The 16,649-nt window shown below is 41.9% G+C and overlaps 1 protein-coding gene across 2 annotated transcripts; it reads left to right on the top strand.

The window, feature by feature from the left end:
- Positions 1-5: 5 nt before the first annotated feature.
- Positions 6-16,461, top strand: ago4 (argonaute RISC component 4). Of its 2 annotated transcripts, none has more exons than XM_027022231.3 (18): positions 6-194; positions 3,316-3,487; positions 3,571-3,691; positions 3,833-4,014; positions 4,160-4,296; positions 4,626-4,760; positions 4,949-5,036; positions 5,254-5,401; positions 5,560-5,679; positions 8,953-9,081; positions 10,380-10,513; positions 10,760-10,944; positions 11,092-11,251; positions 11,749-12,064; positions 12,209-12,343; positions 12,476-12,577; positions 12,666-12,865; positions 13,038-16,461. In XM_027022231.3, exons 1-18 carry the CDS (start codon positions 176-178, stop codon positions 13,144-13,146), a joined length of 2,592 nt encoding a protein of 863 aa, XP_026878032.2. In that variant the 5' UTR covers positions 6-175; the 3' UTR covers positions 13,147-16,461. The 2 variants fall into 2 exon arrangements, with proteins under 2 accessions (XP_026878032.2, XP_026878030.2); XM_027022229.3 differs by having other exon boundaries at positions 7-194; positions 8,953-9,114.
- The last annotated feature ends 188 nt before the right edge of the window (positions 16,462-16,649 follow it).

Raw genomic sequence — 16,649 nt, 5'->3', positions numbered from 1 at the left:
GATCTGCTTTAAATCACATAGAAGATAACGCAGCGCAGCCGAGGAGATCCCTGAACATCTACGCATCCTTCCATTTCTTAAATTAGCCACCTTAAGCTTCGAGATACCGCCCCCAATTTCAGTGTCGGTACGGAGCCGCCAGGCCGGGACAGAGACGGAGAGAGAGCCCTCGGCCATGGAAGCGCTCGGACCCGGTAAGTAGTGAAAATGAGAAGCCCAGTGACAGCAAAGTGCAGGCCAATGTATTTCCTGACTGGGGACCGTGGTGGTGTTGCCCTGAGTAGGCCTCGACGGCAGGAACGAAAACACGAATCATCAGTCCGTCTGTTTTGAGAAATTACACCAACATTAATCAAACGTTGCTATATATTTGCTTTCCAATATAAAAAGTAGCTCGTTGGGAAGTCAACAAGTCTGAATGACACCCGTACATTTTTGTTGTCTACCATCGCAGTAAGGTAGCTAGCTAGCTAACGCTAGCTAACCTAACTCTCTTAATACACCAGTGCGGAAGGCAGGACGGCATTGTGGTGGCGATGATGGGGTATTTAACCAAGATCTTTCTTCCTGGTGGTGCGATCACGCAGACGTTTGTTGTTTATGTAGCTGGCGAGCTATCTGCTAATGCTACCATTTTTACCAATAGTAATACAATTAGAACAATCTAAATCACATTTAACGAAACAGCCTAAATATTTTAACCTACATGTTTTATTAGGCGTAACTAGTAAGCAAACAAAGAATAATTTGCGTCTAACTATTTCTAGTACATGTTCAACATTTAGCCACATTCTAAATTAAATTCTCAGTCGATGGTTTATTTAAGTTCATGATTTTGGACTAAACTGAATTTAACGGATGGCATGGCTTTACGCGCCACTCCAAGAATTGTGCCTAAGGTCTGTGCATGCTGTAATGTCGACGCCTGTTCGAAGAGAGCAGGCAAGATGTCAATACGAGACAGTAATATTAGCTGGACTCCATGCGAACAAAATGGCATTGCTATCGGGTTGCGCATTCTGCATGATGTGTGTATATAAATATATATTTTTCCGACGATGTGTTTTCTACCGAAATAGTTTTCAACACATTTTTGGGAGAGTCGAATGGAACGCTGCTTTGTCGAAACTAGAGACCACAGTACCAGAAGAAAGACGCGGAAATCGCTAGCGGTTGTTTATTTGCCTCAGTATTACAAAACGAAATCGTGATGGGGGTCCGTTACAAACAGGACAAATGCATCAGTATTGTCAAGGAAACCGTATTTTCCCTTTTATTAACAGTCTGTATGCTTAGTTGGGATAGTCTGTCCCCCGAATTCCACGACGTGCCTGTCAGTCGGCAAGTTGACCTTTCGCGTCGGTTTGACATTTAACAGTTAAACCAACTAAATAGTTTGGAAAGCAGTTTTACAAGGAAGATTACTTTATATCACAGCATTTGAAATTTGCTTTATTGTAGAGGAGCTCACTTTAAAATTGGAATGATTTCCTCCTTTAGAAGTGGTTCATTTACAACGTTCCCAGTATTTGAGTAAATACGTATTAGTTTTACCTATACGTTTTGACTGTTATGAACCTTTTATGCACTTGTACACCACAATACTGTGAACAGTTAAAAAAAAGATCATAAGAATAGGGAGGGAAAACAATTACTGATGGATAGTCAAGAGATTCGTGTTACATTCTGACTCAGAGATCTCACTTACCAAAACATTCATTATAATGCATTGTCATGTTTTTTGATCATTTAACACTCTTGTTTTTAGGAAAATGTTTATTTCTGTTGCTCATTTATGCAATGCTTTTGTAGAGTTCGGACAATTGTCCTCGCACAGTTTGGGGAAAAACACAGGACTCATGGGCCACTCTTCTGAATGGTGCAACTCTAGCCTGTGTACTGGCATTTATACATATCTTTCATTAATTAAGTTCTTAAATTAACTATGGAGCTGTAACAAATGACTGTTTAGGCCTGACTCTTGAGATTCAGTGAGTTTTATACCATATTTTAAGAGATGTGACTGGAGTGTGTTTATTTCCAGTGTGGGATGTTTGAGAAAATGAGTGCTTGCATCAGTCCAACATTAAGATTATTTAAAGTGTGATATTTTTTTTTCCCCTCATAAAATGGCACTGGTTTCCTTTCCACTTTCTGCTGAGTACAGCCTGCTCTGTAGCTAAATGCTGTGTTGGTGATTCTCAGTGTCCCCTCACTGAGGTGAGATCCTGTCTTCCAGTGTAATGGGTAGAGCCTCCCTCTCAGCCATGCAGTGTGTCTGGTAATAATGTAATCCGGGTGATCTGGCTGTGACGGCTCGTTGTGTGCCTGGTCTCATCACTGACTCACCACTTAATCCACCCATTCAGTGTAGCCCTCACAATTCAGTGTTGGTGTGAAATGGACCTCTCCCCCTAGCCTTGCTCCAGCTTGTGTAATGCTTGCAGAGGCTGGAATGTTGCAGAGGGGTTTGGAAGAGGAATGTTGATGGGGTTGCCATTATTCAAAAGCATGACTGGGACACACACACACACCTATACCCCAGCCCCACCCCCCACATATGCTTCATATGCTAATTGGAGCATGTAGGGGTCTGGACCCCTCTAAGCCACTTTGCAGTTTGACAGTCCATCACAAACAGCCTGACACATGGTACACTACCCCACATTGTACTCCTTTAATGTTTTATATTCTATTAAGTTGTCTCTATTTATTTGGCATATTTATCTAGAATTTGTACCTTTTTAAGGAAATGAATGTGTACTGATCAGTATTATTCCATAGCAAACCACCTTTTCTCAAACACCAGCACTGCTTTACACCTCATGACTGTGTACCTAAAATAAGGAGAAGGCTTTTTCACAGATTCAGCTTTTACTGTGTGAACATTGTGGATTTGTTCATTTAATCCTAGTCCATGTAATAGCTCTCCACTCTGTGTCTCTGTGTCTGGGTGCTTCTTAGGTTTTTCTTTTGGGGGGGTTTAATTACTCACCGTTGTTCCAACTTTTCTGCCTTTGTAGTAAGACAATGGGACAAATCTGTGAATGTTAGCCAGTCTTGCTTTGTTCAAGCACTTGTTTTCCAGCTTCCATATTTATTCCCCAAACTAAATATCCATCAGAATAATCTTTTTCTAAATTTCACTTAGAGGCTTTTTTTTTTTTTTTTTTTTTTTTACTTATTTTGAGACCTTCAGCTGTAAGGTAAGGCTTATTTTGCATACTCCTCCCTGTAGTAAAGTATGATTTTTGTATTTTAGTGACTTTTTTTTTAAAATTATTTTTTATTTTTAAATCTCTGGCTTCTCTGCAGGCCCACCTGCCCCTACCTCCCTCTTCCAGCCCCCACGCCGGCCTGGGTTGGGTACTGTGGGGAAGCCGATTCGCCTGCTGGCCAATCACTTCCAGGTACAGATTCCCAAGATCGATGTCTACCACTATGACATTGAAATTAAGCCGGAGAAACGACCCCGGCGAGTCAACAGGTAAGAGATTACCATGAGGGAGGGTAAAGAGGCGCACCCAATCCAAGCAAAAATGATGATGCCCCCCCCCCCCCCATATGCAGAGAGGTGGTGGACACCATGGTGAGGCATTTCAAGATGCAGATCTTTGGGGACCGGCAACCTGGATATGATGGCAAGAGGAACATGTATACAGCTCACCCACTGCCCATTGGGAGAGACCGCGTGAGCTGATCATTAAGCAACTTGTCACATCCATATTATCTCATTATCTGCTAATTTGACATGTTTTAGATTTGGTAACTGCTATATTCTCATCCCATATTGCATCATGTCCTGAAACTAAGTGATCTGTACATGTTTCAGGTGGATTTGGAGGTGACCTTGCCTGGTGAGGGGAAGGACCAGACCTTTAAGGTGTCTCTGCAGTGGGTGTCAGTGGTCAGTTTGCAGATGCTCTTGGAGGCTCTGTCTGGTCACCTGAATGAGGTCCCCGAGGACTCCGTGCAGGCACTGGATGTCATCACACGCCATCTTCCCTCCATGAGGCAAGCTAAAGCCATGGTGTAGGGGAAGGGTGTCAACATGAGCAAACTTTGAACTCAAGGCAACAGCAATGTCTTCATATGGCTGTACTTTTAAAGCCATACTGTGTACGACTGGTATTGACTGCTGTTGCTCTTTTATTTTTAGGTATACTCCTGTAGGCCGCTCTTTCTTCTCTCCTCCCGAGGGCTACTATCACCCACTGGGAGGAGGGAGGGAGGTGTGGTTTGGCTTCCACCAGTCTGTCCGTCCTGCCATGTGGAATATGATGCTCAACATTGATGGTAAGAGATTTTTGAGGGGGTCTTTAGTGTTTCTTTCACTTGTTTTTGTGCTGGAGTGAGAATATTACAGTTATTATTATTTCTTCGTGTGTGTTGGGGCAGTGGTAGTTTAGTGGTTAAGGTACTTGATTAGTAATCACAAGGTTTCCAGTTCAAGCCCCACCACTGCCAAGTTGCCACTGTTGGGCCCCTGAGCAAGACCTTTAACCCTCAGTTGCTCAAGTTGTAGTCAGTCATAGTTGTAAGCCCCTTTGGATAAATGCGTCAGCTAAATACAGTAAATGTTGAGTCTTTTTTTTTTTGTTTTTTTCCCCTCCCAAATCCGGCAGTTTCAGCCACTGCATTCTACCGTGCCCAGCCAGTGATCGAATTCATGTGTGAGGTTCTGGATATCCAAAACATCAATGAGCAGACCAAGCCCCTCACAGACTCTCAACGTGTCAAATTCACCAAGGAGATTCGAGGTGAGCAGCCAGCTCCAGCCTAGACCTGGCCAAGAACATGGCATTGACCATTTTTGATAGTAGAGGATAACTTACTTTTATCTTGAGTGTTAAGTGGGTGTTTTTGTTTTCCATTCACTTAGGTTGTTCAGCATTTAATATGCTCTTGCTAGTGTTTGTGTTAAAATGGCTGCTGTTTGTGTGAGCAGGATTGAAAGTGGAGGTCACACACTGTGGTCAGATGAAGAGGAAGTATCGTGTATGTAATGTCACTCGCCGCCCAGCAAGCCACCAGACGTGAGTCTCCCTAACAAGTTTGAAATAAGTTTTTCTCTTGGAAGACCTTAACAAACTTAATGCCCAAATACGTTCTGTCATAGTTTAGTTTTAAGGGTTCTGAATTTTGTTGTAATGCTGTTCTATGTTTTGGAAATCTTATGAAACCCATTTCTTGATTATGATATGCATGGAAGTACATACACTCTTATCATGAATAAAACTCCCTCTTTGATAGGTTTCCATTACAGCTTGAAAACGGACAGGCTATGGAATGCACTGTAGCCCAATATTTCAAACAGAAATACAGTCTGCAGCTCAAATACCCCCACTTGCCCTGCCTTCAAGTGGGGCAGGAACAAAAGCACACATACCTGCCCCTGGAGGTGAGACATTCCCCTGTGTTCCACCTTTGTTGTGCGAGAGCCTTTCTGCAAAAGAGGGGACTCCCAGCACATTATGCCTTCTAAAATAAACATTTCTTCCCTTTTTGATCCCTTTTTATAATTTCACATTCACATTTTTACCTTTCTCTCTGCTCCAGGTTTGTAATATTGTGGCAGGGCAGCGCTGCATAAAGAAGCTGACTGATAACCAGACTTCCACCATGATCAAGGCCACAGCCCGCTCTGCTCCAGATCGGCAGGAGGAGATCAGCAGGCTGGTGAGTGAGGCTCTGCCCACACTATGGGTATACATGTGACATCACAGTTTTGGAGTCGCTGCACTTATGCCCACTGAGTGGCAGAATTAGCATTTGGTGTAAGTGTGCAAAAACACAAACATCCGAAATATGAAAGGGCTGTTGTGCAACTGACTGTACAAATGGATTCAGCAAGAATTCTGAGCTATATTTCTACCAACTGCTAAAGCTAAAGAAAAGATTGTGTTAGCTAGCCAAGACAAACCTAGTTTAGACAGATAATAAGATAACTTGGTAGCTTTGGAAGTTATAACATTAGTTGGAACAAGTAAACATTAAAGTTCACAATGACCACAAGAATTAGTATTTTATCTGTCAAATGTAATGGTAGCTTTGGGAGACAGGTTGTTATAAATGAAACAAATATATAACTGTTACTGAGTGGCAGTGTTGGCTACAGAGTAGGCATAGCTAGTTTACAGTCTATCAAATAAAAAATGTAGATATTTGTAAAGTCTGTCCACATACAACTAGAATATCCATTGGTGTCCTAGTCACTTTAATTTTACCAACAAATCCTTTATTGAAGTTCAAGTTTCAAGGCTTTTGTAGGCAGTGCCTTCAGGCTTTGTTGGTGTATTACCCTGGTGTCAAAATCAGGAGCGTTATAAATGTCAGGAAACCTGATTCCCTGCCACATGTCAATGTACATTCTTTTGGTAATTTGCATGGATCACTGTCAAGTCCAAGTGCATTTCATTTAAGCAGATAAATGCTTATTTAATTCCTGGATTCACAGTTTTTCTGTTTCCCTAATAAACGCATCCATGTCGCAGAATGTTTTGCCACTCGGTCCAATGAGGGAGCCTATTCCGCTGTAAAAGTGATGTCCGTGCATACCCTGTATAGAACACACTTTACGGGAGAAATAATAAGGAAACTCTCGCATGTTCAATGCTTGTACAGATACATTTGTGTAGCGAGTGCTTACCAACAAACAAACTATGAAATAAGACAACCAAGTCACTGTTTTTGTGGGCTGTCAAGGTCAGAAAACATGGGATGCAACAAGTCATTCAGATTTGAGTCACCTTCCTACATCACGTGCAAGCTCATTAGAATGACCCCAACCCCCATCTGAGTTCCTTAGCCTATGGCCTGAGAACCACCTTTGTGCCATTTTTTTTTTTTTTTTTCCTTTTCACTGGAACCTAGCATTATGTCAATGCTAAGAGCTAAACATGGGCACTGCTCTGTTGTTGGCTGCACAGACCCATATAATTCACTACATTGGCCCCTAGCCACAGAGGACAGAAAAGCTGAGTGGATAAAGTTTTTTAATTGTTTGTTTGTGATAGCAACATCAGCTACAGCTGATGACTTGGTGAGGGTGAAAAAGACGTAGGTCACCAAATTCAGCAATTTAATAACATTAATAAGTACATAATAATTAAACTCTGTAATAACTGGTACATACATTTTCAAGAGTTGAGGTGGTATTGGACAATCCTACACCCCCACTTGGCCCTTTGACTGGTACTGTTGTTGAAAAAGCATTGCTGGTTGGTACCGTCAGTGTTTGAGCTTTAGTTTTACTACTGTAATGGAATAGGAAATGTACAAACATGCAAAAAGAAGTGCCAAAGTTAATAACTAACCATTTTAACTGGTTCAAATGACATGTGATTGCATCCCTATATTTTCCCTGGCAGCCATGTTTCTCCAAGGGTTCACAATCAATAGTGCAAAGCCATACTCATCTTGGCACAATCCACAGAAGAAGGGGGTGGGGTGATCAGTGGCTCATTATCATTTAAAGGAACAGGCACTCAAACCAACTGTTCAGTGCCACATTTCTCCAAAATACTTGTAGGTAAGATGATCTTAAATGAGAGTGTGTTCAGTATAATACCCTCTCTCCCCTTTAAGGATGATGATGGTTTTATGTTGCTTTTGGGTAACTAATACTTGAGTCAGACTGTGAACCAGGCTGACAAATCTGCTGTGTTGCTTGATCCATGTGGTATTTTGACCAAAGTCACATACATTTCATTAAGACCCCAGGACTTGAGGTAACTTGTGGAGAAAGAGTATGTCACCTTTAAATCCAGCATGACCTTTAAGAGCCTGCATAGATGTTTAGCATTTTTTTGTGCAATAATATAGTTTCAGTATTACTTCTGGCACTGGTGCATTGGTCAAAAAGAATAAGCTTGTGTAATTGAAGAAATGAGTGGTGCTTAGCTAATAGGCCTGTAGGCACAGACCCACTGAATTTTCACTGGTTATTTTAAAGATATTAAAAGGTTGACAAATGCAAGTCTGCTGGAAATACATGGCTTGTGTTTTTTTTTACAGGCTTTTTACTCCAGTTTATTTTTGCTGTTGCAGGTCTTAATTTCCTTTGGAGCTGGGCAAAATTAATCTTGAATTAATATTATTGTATTTTGAGATTCTTGACAGGGTTAAATTACAACTCTTACACATTTCCATTCATTAAAAAATTGCACCCCACATGCATGTGGAAAAAAGCAGTTAAAATGTATTCATTAGGTATTATTAAACATTTTTAGTTTTGGTAGTAGGGAGTATTGGGCCTAATGTATTTTCATTACTAATGCATGATGGGCCTCTTCCAATTGGGGTGATTAAAAGAATCTTCAGTCCCATTTAAGAATACAAACGAAGCCAATAGATTAGATTGTGTGTCCTCTATCAATGAATAACATGCTTAATACAGAGATATGACTGCTAAAACATAGAAATCTATACTGTGAAAACCAATGAACACTATAGTTTTGTGAGAAATTTAAACTTGATTCTATTGTTGGCATGCTATACAGAGGATTTTTTTTTTTTAAAGTAGGAGCCAGTGGTGTAGGTTGATTTTTTTTTTTTTTTTTTTCAAAATTTCAAAATGGTTTTGTTTTTTTTTTGGGGGGGGGGCATTGTTCACACCACCCAACCTAACACACTATATATGAGCAGTTTGCGAAGGAAATTTTGGGGGGGAACATGTCCAGAACTATGCCTATGCTAGGAGCCACACCAGCCATTTAAAATCTGTAATCAAAGCAAATAAATAAATAACTGGACAGGAGTGACTAGCTGAATTCTCACTCATTAGTGACTGCAAAAACAGCCTGGTTGCCTAGGAACAACTGTTTTACCTATGACATCCTCGACACTAGCTAAAGAGCCCAAATGCACTTGCATAAAATTATATAAATTGATGGCATGCTTCAAGGATGTCTCGGTTCTTAACGTCACTGCGCAACAACTCCTGCATTCCAGGTGAAAAGCAACAGCATGGTAGGCGGGCCTGACCCCTATCTGAAAGAGTTTGGCATTGTGGTGCACAACGATATGACGGAGGTGACGGGGCGGGTCCTCCCAGCGCCCATGCTGCAGTATGGGGGCCGGGTGAGTACAGAGACTGGGAGGGACTGTGGCAGGGTGAGTACTGGGGCTCGGGTGCAGGGTGAGTACGGGTGGGTCGGGTATGTGGGCAGGTGTATGTGTGGTAGGGTGAATGACCTAACCAAGAGGAAGATGATCAGACTCTGTTGTGTGCTAGTGTGCAGGTGGCTCTGACTGGCAAGTGCCTAATCTGCTCAAGTGTAAGACACCACCTTTGGCAGTCTGCTGTAATGTGGAAGCCTGCGGTTTAAGCCTTTATTTGAGTTATTCTTTTATTGTAGAGGCTACATCCTCTAAATGTTTTGTAAGAATTCATTTTAGATTTTATTTTGTTTGCTGGACTGTTTTGGGTACTTTTTGCCTATCTGTATTTTAGCTTCTAAGAGTGCTTTGAGGGAGCCTGGCTTCCTGGCTAGTGGAGGCTTATCTTCTTCCTCAAGAATGTTTGTAGCTTTTGAAAGACTGCTTTTCTGTTTGCCTAAACACATTACTCTCAGCTCTGAATTTTCTTATCAATTTGACTGCATTGTTGTCTCACCAGTGTTTAGAAACTTTGGAGTACATAGCATGCAAAGAGAAAAGCAATCTCCCTTTTGGTTGCACTGTACACATTCACATCAATAACTAATTGTAATCACCATGCCCTGGTTATTGATATGTTAACCTGACAAATGTTAGTAACTGACAGAGAAGGTCAATCTATAGCATAAAATATACTTTTCATTTAATACTTTTTGTCATATGTACTCTTGAATGTTAACATACAGGTTTTAGTGCCTCTCAGTTAAAGCTCTTAAACACTTTGTTTTGTTTTAACTGCTTCCTCTTGTAACAGGATATGATCATCTCCAGTCTTCAGGTTCTCTGTGTTAAACTGTAGTGGATATTAGAATCTTGCAAATGAATATGAAAAATTGTCACATTCTTTAAACAGCTTGAGTGCTAAATGACCTGAACACTGGAGTTGCTCATCTTAACCTTGATTCCAAGGGCTGCCTTTGTTTTCAGGTCTTGCAAATTAACTGACTTGATGCTTAAGATAAGGGTAGTTTCCTCCATACTTAACATCTGATTTGTATACTAGTAATTAGACTTATATTTATTAACCTCTTGCTCTCCACTGTTAAAGCTCTGATGGTTTTTCAAAGAACTGAAAGTCTTTGATGCCCATTGATGCATACTGTTCATTAACTCTGGCCAGCAGAGAGTTGGTTGGGGTGGTCTGGTGTGGACTTGACTAGATTGTGTGTCCTGTGGTGAGGCTGTGAGGTTCACTAAAAGTGTAGGGACTCTCTCCCCAGAACAAGACGGTGGCCACCCCCAACCAGGGTGTATGGGACATGAGGGGAAAGCAGTTCTATGCCGGCATCGAAATCAAGGTGTGGGCTGTGGCCTGCTTTGCCCCTCAGAAGCAGTGCCGAGAGGACTTGCTCAAGTGAGTGTCGCTTGGATATTTCTTCATATTGTCTCATCCTGTCCTCCTTCAGCACAATTAAACTTTGGCTGTCTAAATGTGTCACTTAGTGCCTCGCTTGTTTAGTAATAGTAATTGTCAGATTTACTAGTGGACTCATTAGCTGGTATATTGGCTGTTTCACCAGTTCTATTCAGTTTATTTAATAAAATTAATACAATTGAATAAGAAAAAACCCAGAATTATGAGACTGTTGTTTCCCTTCAGGAGTTTCACAGACCAGCTGAGGAAGATCTCTAAGGATGCAGGCATGCCCATCCAGGGCCAGCCCTGTTTCTGCAAGTATGCCCAGGGGGCAGACAGTGTTGAGCCCATGTTCAAGCACCTTAAGATGTCTTATGTTGGTCTGCAGCTCATTGTGGTGATCCTGCCTGGGAAGACCCCTGTCTATGGTAAAGAGATTTGCTGGATTTGCTTTGGACCATGTACTCCATAACTGAACACTTTTAATTTCTTAGCAATGTATTTAAATTGTACAGTGCAGCAGTATGGAAGCAGACATGGAGTATGTTAAAGCTGTTCTGTGCTTTGTCCCCTAGCGGAGGTGAAGCGTGTTGGAGACACACTTCTAGGCATGGCCACCCAGTGTGTGCAGGTGAAGAATGTGGTGAAGACATCCCCTCAGACACTGTCCAACCTCTGCCTCAAGATCAATGCCAAGCTGGGTGGTATCAACAATGTCCTGGTGCCCCATCAGAGGTGAGTTCTAACTGTGATTCTCATTCCCAGAATGCATTTTCATTTATTTTCGGTGTGAAGCTCGTAATATTCTTAAAATAATATTTTTATTAATCAAGTTTGATTGATTTATGTAAGGATAGTTGGTCTAATAGCTGCTTGCAAAATATTTAGTTAAACTTTCATTTAGTTGTATATTATTTGGTCAAGTAGGAATTTAGATTCTGCATTTGTGTCTCTTGTCTGAGCTCAACTTGGGCACAGCTGTTGAAACAAAACCGGTCCTGAATGCTTCTAAGCAGATGATCTTTGGTGAAAATGTAGTTTTCCTTTTGGCCCAATGGCCAAATGCAGGTAGACTGGAAGAAATTAAGTCACAATGCGTGAGCACAAGCATTTGTGTGTTTTTGTTTTGTTTTTTTTAAAATACAAAGAAAAAGCAATGGGGTACTGGCCCCAAGCTGGTGACATCAGCTCCATCCAACCTAACCCCTTGCGTCCCCAACTGCCCACCCTAGGCCCTCTGTATTCCAGCAGCCGGTGATCTTCCTGGGTGCTGACGTCACGCACCCCCCGGCGGGTGATGGGAAGAAGCCATCCATTGCAGCGGTGGTGGGCAGCATGGATGGCCACCCCAGCCGCTACTGCGCCACCGTGCGGGTGCAGACATCACGCCAGGACCTGTCCCAGGAGCAGCTATACAGCCAGGAGGTCATCCAGGACCTCACCAACATGGTGCGTGAGCTGCTCATCCAGTTCTACAAGTCCACCCGCTTCAAGCCCACGCGGATTATCTACTACCGCGGAGGTGTGTCTGAGGGGCAGATGAAGCAGGTGAGAATGGGATGGACGACAGCATGCCTGAACTTTACAGTATTTGAGTTTTTTTCTTTAAAACTTGTTTGTCATTTATATTATTATGCCCATTTCTTTCAGTTATGTCAGTTGTTTTTGTGTGGGCCATCTGTGCATGCATAGGTTGCATGGCCAGAGCTGATAGCCATCAGGAAAGCATGCATCAGTCTGGAGGAGGACTATAGGCCTGGCATCACCTACATCGTAGTGCAAAAACGACACCACACTCGTCTCTTCTGCTCAGACAAGGCTGAGAGGGTAAGAGAATCACTCAGAGCTCTGTCTAGCACCCCCTTACTACAGGGGTTAATGGTTTTATACAAGCTTGTGTTTAAACAGACATCAAATTAGTGAATATTTATTTTTGAAATGAGGTTTTAATCCCTGTAGGTTGGGAAGAGTGGCAATGTTCCAGCAGGCACAACAGTGGACAGCACCATCACGCATCCATCAGAGTTTGACTTTTACCTGTGCAGCCATGCAGGTATCCAGGTGAGTTACACTTGCTTCCTGCTTCTAGACTTGTCCAGTTGTTCGTCCATGCACCCTACAGCACCTGCTCACTCTGGGCCTCCCACAGGGCACCAGCCGGCCCTCGCACTACCATGTGCTCTGGGATGACAACTGCTTCACGGCGGACGAGCTGCAGCTGCTCACCTACCAGCTGTGCCACACATACGTGCGCTGCACACGCTCCGTCTCCATCCCAGCGCCTGCCTACTATGCCCGGCTTGTCGCCTTTCGTGCCCGATACCACCTGGTGGATAAAGACCATGACAGGTATGCAGCAGCTTCCAGCAACTTCATGACAAGAGCTTCTTTTAAGAAAAAGATCCTGCAAAAAGGTTTTAAACGATAGCACGTGCACACTTTCTGTTGACTTGTTTAATTAATTATTCTCTCGCGCTCTCTCTCTCTCTCTGCCTCCCCTTACATCATGGCCTGTTTGCAGTGCGGAGGGCAGTCACGTATCAGGCCAGAGTAACGGCCGGGATCCTCAAGCCCTGGCCAAAGCAGTTCAGATTCACTATGACACCCAGCACACCATGTATTTCGCCTAACTGCTTCAACCAGCAGGAATCGCACTTCGTCGCTCTCTCTTGTGCACTCTCTATCTGTCTGTCTATCTATCCATCTTCATCCACAACAAAGCAGTTCCAAAGCCAGCAGGCCAACCACAAGTCCAGTTTAACCAGTCGGCCTTAGTGGAACTGCCCACCAGCAATCCTGCACTGCGAGAAAAAAAATGAGCCATTTTTTAGTTTTTCTGTTTTGAATGTGTTTTTTGTTTCTTTTTTTATTTGTAATATACACTGAGTGTGAGCAAACCTGCGCCATTTCGTCAGGACAGCTCTAGCTCTCTCGGCTAAGCTGGTCTCTACTTTTACCTCAAGCCATGATTGGCTGAAACTTGTCACATTGTCTCTTGGATAGGGTGGGGCTTGTAATGCAAGTGTTGTGGGTTTTTTTTTTTCCCCTGTCCTTTTTATGATCGTATTTTAACTCTCTCCACTCAGTCTTTTACAAACGAGGTGACCTGGGTATCCATACCCATTACTCTTCTACCATTTTGCAAAGATGTTGGTGTGTGAATGCGTGTGTGCATGCGCGCGCGTGTGTATGTTTGTGTGATAAGGAGCGAATGGTGTGTATGTATTTTTCATGGCAGGCCACTGAATTGTAAAGGGAAATCAATGAGTTAACTGCTGTAAATGCCTCAGTTCTTTTTTTTATAGTTACACACACACACACACACACACACACACACACTTTATTTATATATATATATATATATATATATATATATATATATATATATATATATATATATATATATATATATAAAAATAAAAAGATATATATAGATAGATATATAAAAAATATAAATTTACATCTATATAAGCCTATTTCAATAGATGATTTTTATAGGCTTGCATAATAAGCTGGTGGTTGTGTGTAGCAGTAACATTACCCATGGTCTTGGAGGGCTTGGTACAGGTGCAGTTCTGCCTGTGGCAAGGCTGGAAATCCCAGTGTCCTTGTTTGGATCATTCTGTGCAAGGTGCAAGGATGTGTCCAACACATCGTTTCGAGCATGATGTTGGCTGATCATAGGCAAACATTGTGAAAAGAAGGAAAAGCTTACAAAATGACAGCACTCTCTCTCTTACCTTTTTATGCATTTCTACATAAGATTCAAAATCAGATTTGTAAGAGTTTAATATAATTTTTGTGGTTATCCTAACTGTTGTTTAGTGTAGAAAGTCGATGTTGTTCTTACTGTTGTTAGTGTTGTTGCTGTTATGAATATCAGACCGTCGGCAGCTCGTTGCATAAAGAATTTGTCCAGCAGTTGCTTTGATGGTGTTGGGTGAATCTGGTTTTGTAGCTAAACATGTTGTAGCATTCTGGCCATGGTTGTGGGGCCCAAAGTGCTTCAGTTCGTCTTCCTTTTGGCTCCAGATGTTCTCATTTTGTGATTTTTGTGTATTGGAAGTAATGATGTATAGCAAAGGCTTTGATTTGAGCTTAGTTTTGCCCCCACTTTTTTGATAGTGGCTTGCTGAGATCATCTACTAGTGTCTACTGGTGGCAGTGATTGGATTAAAAAGAAGAGTGAGGAGTGACAATCAGGGCTCAGGGGGGGGATTAGGGCTGTTTAGATAGTTGGCAATTATTTGAATTTTACACTGTGTTTTTATTACGTGTGTGTATGTGTGTGTGTGTGTGTGTGTGTGTGTGTGTGTGTGTGTGTCTGTGTGTGTGTGTGTCTGTGTGTGTGTGTGTCTGTGTGTGTGTGTGTGTGTGTGTGTGTTTCAATATGTTTATATATAAAGCCTAAAGTTATAGTATTTTCTTTTGAGGTGTAAGAATTTGAACATTATACAGTTTGTTAAGAGACAAGCATAAGCACTGCCTTTGGACCTGACAACACCTGGCTGGCTGTAGTAGATGAATGACTGCAGGCCTTGCCCTGGTTCTGAGGGTTCTTAGCATGCGTGCCTTGCCAGGGGAGAAGCTCAGCAAAAAACCCTTTTGTAATAAACCATCCGTAAAGCAGCAGGTTTGCTATGAATGAGTTTGAGCACTCGCCTGTTCAGGGCATGAGTACTGGCCCTTTAAGAAGGGTGGGGCAAGGCAGTTAGTTACATAAAGGTGTTGGGCAACTTCACGAGTTTCTACACAGCTTTTCTGATGTTTATTCTGCACACTAGATTTGGCTAAAAATCTTTTGCAGCTGGTGGCTAAACAGTCAAACGACAATTCCAGTTTCATATCATTGCACAGCAATATAATCCAAATTATGAACAAGGACAAAGCTATAATTCTTCTCATTAATATAATTAATATAGCTGTTGGTCTGATAGCCTTTTGGCATTTGTGTTTCTGTACTACTTTTTTTCCCTTTTTTTTTTTCTTTCCTTTTTTTTCTTTTTGTTTTGCTTGTATCAATCAGTGGGAATGTGCATTTGGTGGACTAGCTCTTTAGGCTCTATGGAAAACCTATAAATTTTAGACTTTGCTCGCCTGCATGCCAGAGTATTGTCCTAAATCTCTTGGAGAATATTTATTATCTCAGAAAGAGGGGAAAAAAAATGTTTTTTGTAAATGTTTATGAAATATTTGAGACTGTTTTTAGGGTAGCAATATTGACCAGTCTCTTTTGACAAAATTTGAAAATTCCTTCAGACGTCAGTAACTCCTGGGAGACTGCATGCTGGGTGGGGGTGGCAAGTCGAGTCTTGGCGAGAGCTCCAGCTCAAACGAGGTACTTACTTTCAATCGGGGAGCGCCAAGACAGACCAGTCACTCCCTCTGCTTAGCCAGGTGTCCCAGAGCCCCCGGGCTTGTGCCTGCTGGCTTTGGCAGTGATGTCACGCTGTTGACCACTTCACTGACGCACACAAAAGTGTGTACACGTGCGTGTGCACACACTCTCCCAGCATTCAGATGCTCCAGGATTACACAAGGATTACCTCTTTTTAACCTTTTTACCCATTCTTTCTCTCTACCCCCTAATTTTAGGAGAGCATGATCTTTATTTTTTTTTTTAAATCCTCTTTGATATATAAAGATTTGTTATTGGACAAAAAGCATTGTAATTTATTATTAATTTTTGTGTAGCTTTTGTGCTGTATTCTAGTGTTCAGAGCTGTGTGACTTGTCTAATAGCAATAGAGGGCGCTCATGTTAACCTGATGGCACTTCCTCTGGCCTCCTGTCAGGATGCTGCAGTTGGTATATTGCTATTTGACGTTTTTTTTAAAAAATCCTCCCCTTTTCCCTTTTTTTGTTGTCTATTTCTTTCCCTTTTTTAGCCTGCAGGGACTATTCGTGTTATTGTGCAAATAATAAACTGGTATTTTATGCCTACATTTCATATACATTCGTCTTTATTTTCCACTGGCATGAACTCATACATGTAGGTTTTACTCAATAATATTTTGCCATGCACTTCATAAAAAGTTCCCAGTATAAATACATTTTTGCAGAGCCCCTTCGATATCCCTAGATTTATAAAGCAAAACTAAGGATTTGCAGCAACTGATGCACTGTTTGCTTT

Source organism: Electrophorus electricus, chromosome 2 (genome assembly GCF_041902795.1).
Source record: "Electrophorus electricus isolate QZ-2024a chromosome 2, ASM4190279v1, whole genome shotgun sequence".
Taxonomy (NCBI): domain Eukaryota; kingdom Metazoa; phylum Chordata; class Actinopteri; order Gymnotiformes; family Gymnotidae; genus Electrophorus; species Electrophorus electricus.
The sequence above is the reverse complement of the archived record's forward strand: the minus strand, read 5'-3'. Positions and strand labels throughout refer to the sequence as shown.

Coding starts and splice junctions, on each gene's coding strand:
- ago4 (XM_027022229.3), top strand. Junction 4,761..4,948: donor ATTCACCAAGGAGATTCGAG/GTGAGCAGCCAG, acceptor TTGTGTGAGCAG/GATTGAAAGTGGAGGTCACA. Junction 11,252..11,748: donor GTCCTGGTGCCCCATCAGAG/GTGAGTTCTAAC, acceptor TGCCCACCCTAG/GCCCTCTGTATTCCAGCAGC.